Here is a 7,967-nt window from a genome sequence, read left to right as displayed (position 1 = left end):
GGTGTGCGTACGCACAGGTGTCAAAACTAAAAAGGTCTGTTCACTTGCACAACCTGTGCCAGCGCCCCCAACAGACTGGCCTTCCCGACGTGTGCGTCCGCATAGACCTGTGCGTCCGCACAGGTTGAAATTTTTCCTTAGATATGTGCGCGCACAAGCTGTGCTAGCGCTGCAAATAGAATTTACTTCCCTGCTTGTGCGTGTGAACAGGTGTGTGCATCCGCACAGGTCAAAATTTTTACAGGGTGTACGCTCGTACATATCAGAAATCCTGAAATTCTGCAACTTTGCAGAATTTCATATTTTTAATACGAACTTTGAATGATCATAACTTCCTCTACAAAATTCCAAATTTCACAAACTTTATATCGATGTAAAGGGTTTTCAAAGATCTTTAATTCTAAATAAATTTCAATCAGTTTCGAAAACTGAGACAAAAGTTATGATCGAGCAAAGTTTGCCAAAAATCCCATTTTACCAAAAGCCACAATTTACCAAATTTTCAGAATTCTCAAACCACCTCCAACAAAAACAACATCAACCTCCCATTTACAGCACAACTAGCCTCTTGGGTCAAAATTCACCACTTACCACATATTTTCATCACATTTCACTATTCTCCAACGATAAATACCAATCATGCAATATCACAATAAATCTCCATTCAACTCTTCAAACTACATAACCATATCATTAACATTAATTTCAAATATATCTTAACATTAGCAATCATCATACCTTCACCTCAATAATCATCACACCGTCATAAATCATCATATATTAACATTTCAAACAACTCATCAACCATTATAATTCAAACTTATCCTATAGGTCACTAGCCTAAGTGTCCATCAATATTACATACTACATAGAGGAAACTGAAACCATACCTTGGCCAATTTCCTTTATGCACCAAAAACCCAAACGAGCACAAGCTATCCTTTCCAACACAATCCAAGCTTTCAACTCCACTCCAATAAGCACAATTAGGTTCCAAAAGCTCCCAAAGCCACAATAATCAAACTATATGCATACAATTCACCTCAAATCAACCTAGGGTTCCAATTAAGCATAAATTCACAAGGATTTAATGGCTCTTACCTCTTCCAATAGATTTGGATGTCAAAACCCAAGGCTAAGCAAGGCTTAGAGCAAACCTAAACATCCAAAATCATAAAAACTCATTTAACCCCAAAGCCCTAGGAACCGAAACTTTGGAGAGAAAAATAGAAGGGATTTCGTGGTTACCTCCCCAGTTTCTTGTATGGATTTTGTAGAGCTCTTCATGAGGAATGCGTAGCCGCAAACAGTGCAGCGATCGGAGCTCTCTAGCTCAAGATATGAGCTTTGGAAGTTTGAGATGAATAGTGCTCAATCTCTTCTCCTCTCCTTTTTTTCTTATTTCTGATGTGTGTGTTATGAGTGTTGTGTGGTGAGTTGGTTCACTTAATGAATCCTTTTATATGTTGGGCTTGGGTCCAACTTGGACTCGGTCCAACCCATTAGCGTTTTTAGCCCGTTTGGCCCAACTTCGGGCCAATCATTTAAAATTAACGCCCAGTTTTTTCATGTCTAACATTTTTCTAAGGTTTTTGCCGGTTTTCACTTTTTCTCATGCGGTACCGGGCAGACTTGAACCGGTTCAACTATCGGTTCGCAGTTTTTCACGTTTTTTCGCAGAAAGTATATTTTCTGACGCAGAAAAATCCACTGAGTCCAAAAATCACCTTTAAATCCTCAAATTCTCTCTCTAACTTTTCAGAATCTAATTTGGGCAATTAATCACTTAATTAACCGATTGATTAGTCACGGTTCTTACATGCATCACCACCCTTCATCACCACCCTTCATCACCTTTTTCTTCCTTTGTTGAGTAATGAGGTTGTACATATCCTTTTGGTTGAATGACAAGTTTGCATATCCACCTTTTTGAGCAGCCAAGTATCCCAAGATGTGACAGGTCATGATGCCTATGTCGTGCAAATTCTTCGCCTGAGCTTCATCTGAGACACTGAATGTGTGATACTCAGGCATCATGCTAACGTCGAGTGGATCAACTAATCCATGAGAGTGCTCTTCGTAGTACGAAACAACCTTCCATTTATGAATTTTTCTATCTAGTCTTGAACGAATTCTTGCACGGCAACAACTTCGAGTTAGGGGTCGGTGGTCCCTGATTCTTTCGTCCTTTTCAACCTCTTCCTTTCTTGAGCCTGCCCGATTGCAAATAATTTGGCGCATAATTAGGCAACCCTAGCTATCGCGTCTGACTTCATCCAACCTCACAGCGAAACCATGCAGCATTGCATAAGTCTTGTAGAATCGATAAACAGCATCCTCATTTGAAAACTCAAGTTGTAAGATATCTTCTCGTGACAGCTCTGCTATCCTCTTATCTTGAGGCCTATCTTCATCAACCTCTGAATCATCGTCTAAAAACTCTAGTTCGTCTCCTCTTGGGAACTCCTTGTCGGAGTGTGTTCCAAACAAATCGCTATCCGGCGGCTCCATCTCCCAAAAATCAACATACACCTATAATTTATAAAAAAAAACTAACACATCAACATACAATTAACATTTCACAAATATGTAGACTAGAACCATCACCATTAATTCACATCAAATACAGCAACACCCTTAAAAAACTCAAGATTTTAATACAATCCATCCAATTGTATTTACTTTTATGTCCCCCATTTGGTTGACTAGCTTCTTTGTATCTTAAAGACCTAAGCAGACATTCTTATTCTTACTTAGAATATGCTTTTGCTTGCAATGTATGTATATTCAGATTGTAATTTTTCTCCAATTGCTAAATAGTATCCATCAAGTTTGTTAGACTAGATTATGCAAATAGCTGGCACGTTCTTTCTAAAATTGATCCTATTAAAAGGTTGATTTACATTACATTGGTTGTGAAGTAATGCAAATAAATTGTCCTTCATTTTTTTCCATACTACATAAAAGAAAAAAAAGGGTATATCACTGTGTATTTAGGAGCATGTTTTAGTGTTTCTCTAAGAATGATGTTGAAACCTCCGAGGTAAATGGAAAGATCAAAATTATAAGATCAAGTCAATGAAGTCACCCAAAAAAGGATAACTATAACAACAAGAAAAGATCAAAGTAATCAAAATTTTCAGGAATGAAAAAGGAGGTTTTTTTTGTGACTAATGATCAAGGGAGGTTTTACTAATAAACTTAACATTTAAAAACATATTTTTTCCCAACTTCCAGTGTTGAATGAAACTGAGGGTTTACCAAAAAACTAGCTAATTGATAAAAAAAAATTGGTACAAGAAGCTAGCCACAAGAACGTGCAAAAAATGGTTCAGAATAAGAACATATATTTAGATTAATTTTTTTAAAAATGTGCATCAATGATTTCATCACTTCATAATTTCATTTGTCATTATTTGTACAAAGTAGAAATGACATTCTCACCAAAGATAAATTGAAGGAGATGTATGTAACAATGAAAACATGTGGTAGTAATACTTGTACCTGACCAGAACGATGTCACGCACATTATGTTTATAGAAACAACATAGATAATAAATATTAGAAATTGATCCAAATGAGGCGTATAAAGGAAGACAACACTAAGTTGGATGCATTTTAATCTAATGTTTAGGAATCATGAGGGCATGCACAAGGAAAAGCATTCAGCTTCTTTTTATTTTTAGCTGGCTACTACCCATTTTTATCTGCTTCATAATCATTCAATAGATATACATAATTAATATCATACAATTTCTTAAGGCCTTCTCTACTTCATGACTTCTATTTCACTTCTTTCGAAGGAAACGAGCAAAGTAAAAATTAGATTAGAAAGTTAGCAGCACACTTAAATAAAATAGAAATAATTCAGATTAAGTAAATACTTTTAGGAGATTATACACCAAAGGTAAAGCAGTTACCATCGTCTTCCATATGAAACTGAAAGTGAAAGGGGCATTGCAAGTAACAGAAGAACACTAGCAAATAGGGACATTACAAGAAGATAAATTAAAAAAAACAAAACAAAATACAACACCAACAATAACACAACATCCGCAACTATAACAAGATGAAAGGTTCAGAAAAATAAGACAACAACATCCAATGTGTTTTTTATCAAAATTAAAGCTACTCTTGTTCTAATTACCTATTTCAATTCCAATTAACTCAGTTCAGAACAAAATTAAAAGGCATAAAGCAAACAAAAGGATAGAACAAAAACCTAATTGTAGAAGTAAGTTGGGTAATTTACATAAAGGGTAATTTACATGTTGTTTCAAAAATGTTTATCTAAATTCAATATATTAACATGCACTTGTGAAAATCATACAGTGATTATAGAGAGGTTTTGGCTTTTTGTTGCTAGAATTAATTTCAATTTGTGCTTTCTGTCCCTTCTACTTGAACTTTGATTCACCTCCAAGAACCACTACATTATTTCGAACAATTTGGCTCTGAATTCCACCTGTTAACATACAGAGCTAAGTAAAGTATTGAGAGAAAACAAAATTGCTATTAATAATTGAAACAGAAAAACTTTGAAATTACATAAACGCATCCACAAAAATATCTTATCTATTTTTTTCCGTCCAACCAAACATTTCCTTAGGAGGAAAGAAAAAAGTACTATCAGTTTAGCATGTCCTTATTTGATCAAGAGTTCTACAAATATTTGACTTTTCACTTGGATACCTTATAGTGGCTTAGTCATCTTTTCATGGCAGTGCTTCTAATAAAAATAAACAGAGCAAGGTGGCATCTATTTCTTTTCATATTTCTAATTCTGCCCATTCAATTAACCTAGAACACTGAAATCATATGGATAAAACTGGTTTAAAAATATGTTCATATAAGCAAACGCAGTTAATTAGGTGATTTAATTTAGATGTCATAGTAATGTCACGTTTAGGGTTTTACCATAAGATAATGTCATGCTAGCCACTAAGAAAATGTGTATTGATAATAGACATCATTCCTTAAATAAGACCACAAAATTACTGTTCATCTGTTCCGTGAAAGAGACAATTTTGTCCTCTAATCTGTCAGTCAGAATTGGTTGCCAACTAACAAAAAGTTCTTATCAAGAAACATGAAACTAAAACCAGGATAAGGCCTTGAACAAAATCAAAAGAAGCCCATGAAAAATGAAATAATGCTATTTGTGTTCCGTATGAGTTCAAAGAGATTGTCACAATAAATTATTTATACAAAATTTTAAGCAACCAGATACAGAACATCACATCTTATTAGAATATTAATCACTACTTTATGCAAAATAAGCTGATGGGCAATAAGTCAATAACAAGTTAAGAAAGTGGAATAACATTACGAAATTGAATTGTTTGACTTAATGATGGTTTGAAACTTTCAGCCAGTCAATAAGAGTGCTATGCTCATATTTATTAAGATGTTTAGGAAGACAAATCTTCAAATGGATTTTTCCTTTTCCTTGACTCCTGACTTTTATCTGCCACTGAAACTGAATTTTCTAATTCATCAACACAAAGAAAACCCACAAAGTCTTCCTTTTCTTCAGTTTGCTTGAACACTTAATTAAAATAGAAATAATTCAAATTAAGTAAATACTTTTAGGAGATTATACACCAAAACTAAATCAGTAACCATCCTCTTCCATATGAAAGTAAAAGTGAAAGGACCATTGCAAGTAACAAAAGAACACCAGCAAACAGAGGCATTACAAGAAGATAAATTAAAAACAAAACAAAACACCAACAATAACACAACATCAGCAACTATAATAAGATGAAAAGTTCAGAAAAAAAAAAAAACACAACAACATCTAAGGTGTTTCTAATCAAAATTAGAGCTACTCTTGTTCTAATTACCTATTTCAATTCCAATTAACTCAATTCAGAACAAAATTAAAGGACATAAAGCAAAGAAAATGATAGAACAAAACCTATTTCCAAAAGTAAGGAGGTTGCAGCGAGAGCCGCGATAACAACACCACCACCCATTGCGACGGTACTTGAACGAGTCGTTAAGGGATGATGAAAGGAAGAAATATGTTCCGAGCGAAAGGGCAGCAGATGCTTCTTCTCTCGACAGTGACAGTGACGACGACGGCGAAGTTTAGCAGGAATAAATTTGAGTATGAAGGAACAATGAAAGGGAGGAAACGTTCTTCACTCAACAGGGGAAGTGCTCTTCAATTGAAGGGTGGAACAAATCAAATTAAAACTGATTTGGTAAAAAACATAAATTTCCTTTTTAATATTTACAAAAATTATATAATCATTCATCTTATAAAAATATTTAATTATAAAATATTCCTACTTTAGTTAAGATATTAACTCTTGTTGGGTTAAATTAACTCAAACTAAAATTAAATATCCAATTAAAATGTGTCACGTCATAAGAAATAATTTACATATTGATTTAGAGGGAGTTAGGTAGAATTCACCAATATATAACATAATATTATCTTATTAAATTATTAATAGTTTCCGAGGAAAAAACCTAATACATCACTAATAAGTAGTATTCATCAACATACATCTATCTGTCCCTATATCAGGTATATCATTAAAATTTTAATAAAATGAAAGACAAATAGACAATGATACTTGACAGATCTTCTTGTGTTCTTCACTTGATTAATATTTTGCTATAGTGGCCTCCAAATTTTGCTGAGCATTATTTGCAGCTTGCAAATAAAAATGGATTCAAATATATCTTTAATATTTTATTTTCTTGTATTCCACTATAAATTTAAAATTTTATACTGCAATTTGATTATATTCATTTAAAACAATATCTTAAATTATTAGTTCCTAATAATTTCTGTTTAGATCAAAATTCTCTAAAATAAAAAATTAATCACTCTTAAATTAAGATAATATAATTTATATATAAATTAATTTATATCAGTCCTTATTAAAAAAATTAATCTATAAATTATTATAACTTAAACTTTCAAAATAAATGATTGCATCATGCATTCATTGATTTAAAGTCTTTAATCTTGAATCCTGAATTATTATACGTTATATTTTGTTGCAAAATTTTTGCAACTCTACAGTTTAAAACCATTGACCTATCCAACAATGAGAGGGAATCTTTTATAATTTTCTGAATATAAACGATAATTTAATTTTATGTAGTTTGCTAGTAGCCTTGCCGAAGAATAACATGGATCTATTTAAGATAATAAATAACGCTAAATAACGCGTGGTTAGCTCATAAATTCACACAAATTTGAATTTTTTCTTGTGCATGCAACAACCTTTTAATCAGCAACAAATCTTTAAATAGAATTTTTAGTACCACAATAAATTAATCGTTAACTTGTCGAATTGAAAAAATACTGTGAAAAATCAGTAATAATTATAATGATGTATTTATTATATTTAATATTATATCTTTATTTCGGTATAAATTAATGAATATAAACAAAAAGAAAACAGAAAAAATTATTATTACTTATGATTTTCAAATTATAGCCTCCAAACATTTTTTAAGATAAAAAAAAAAACAATGAAAAGTACTAACCTAATTATATGCTTCCTTCACCCAAGTAAACGTTTTGGGAAAGAACTAGAATGGAGAACAATAATGAGGTTTCAAAGGCAAAAATGATGGAGCAAGAAATAATGAGAGGGCGTGACATGGCAAACCAGTTACTTCAAGTTGTTGTTGATAGTAGAAATGAAGAAGAAATTGAAAAGTCAACGGTGATGCCTTATGCTGAAGATGCTGTGCGCAAAGTTCTCAGATCATTCACAAACACACTCTTGCTATTGAACAATGAAGACACAAGAGAAAGTAGTTGCAACAGCAACAACAAGAAGAAGAAGAGTAGTTCCAGCAATAAAAGTCAAAAAGGGTGCCACAAGAGAAAGTAAGAATCATATATTCATACATGATACTTTTCTAGATCTAGCTAGCTAGCTAGCTATATGATTATTCTGTGTGTTTTAATTTGTGGGTTTGATTATATTGATGTT

The 7,967-nt window shown here is 32.7% G+C and overlaps 2 protein-coding genes and 1 long non-coding RNA gene across 3 annotated transcripts in view; 1 reads left to right on the top strand and 2 right to left on the bottom strand.

Annotated features, from left to right (window-relative positions):
• Positions 1,825-2,697, bottom strand: LOC107610878. Its single transcript, XM_016312861.1, has 3 exons — positions 2,683-2,697; positions 2,295-2,532; positions 1,825-2,213 (listed from the first exon to the last, which is right to left on the bottom strand). The coding sequence occupies exons 1-3, from the start codon at positions 2,695-2,697 to the stop codon at positions 1,825-1,827; spliced, it is 642 nt and encodes a 213-aa protein (XP_016168347.1).
• LOC110265456 lies at positions 4,383-6,173 on the bottom strand. Its single transcript, XR_002351599.1, has 2 exons — positions 5,921-6,173; positions 4,383-4,465 (listed from the first exon to the last, which is right to left on the bottom strand). It is a non-coding gene; the product is annotated as an uncharacterized LOC110265456 (long non-coding RNA).
• The window catches only part of LOC107610879 (probable WRKY transcription factor 38), a 7,731-nt gene continuing 7,279 nt past the window's right edge, over positions 7,516-7,967 (top strand). Inside the window, exon 1 of the mRNA XM_016312863.2 lies at positions 7,516-7,861. Coding sequence (XP_016168349.2) covers positions 7,563-7,861 — 299 coding nt within the window. The 5' untranslated portion in view covers positions 7,516-7,562. The remainder of the gene's footprint in view (positions 7,862-7,967) is intronic.

The sequence above is a fragment of the Arachis ipaensis genome, chromosome B08, assembly GCF_000816755.2.
Source record: "Arachis ipaensis cultivar K30076 chromosome B08, Araip1.1, whole genome shotgun sequence".
In the NCBI taxonomy this organism is placed as follows: Eukaryota; Viridiplantae; Streptophyta; class Magnoliopsida; order Fabales; family Fabaceae; genus Arachis; species Arachis ipaensis.
This window is presented reverse-complemented; position numbering and strand designations above follow the sequence as displayed.

Excerpts from the sequence above, each read along its gene's own strand:
- LOC107610878 (XM_016312861.1), bottom strand. Across the intron at positions 2,214-2,294 it reads GACTTATGCAATGCTGCATG|GCTCAAGAAAGGAAGAGGTT; the intron begins GTTTCGCTGTGA and ends GCAATCGGGCAG.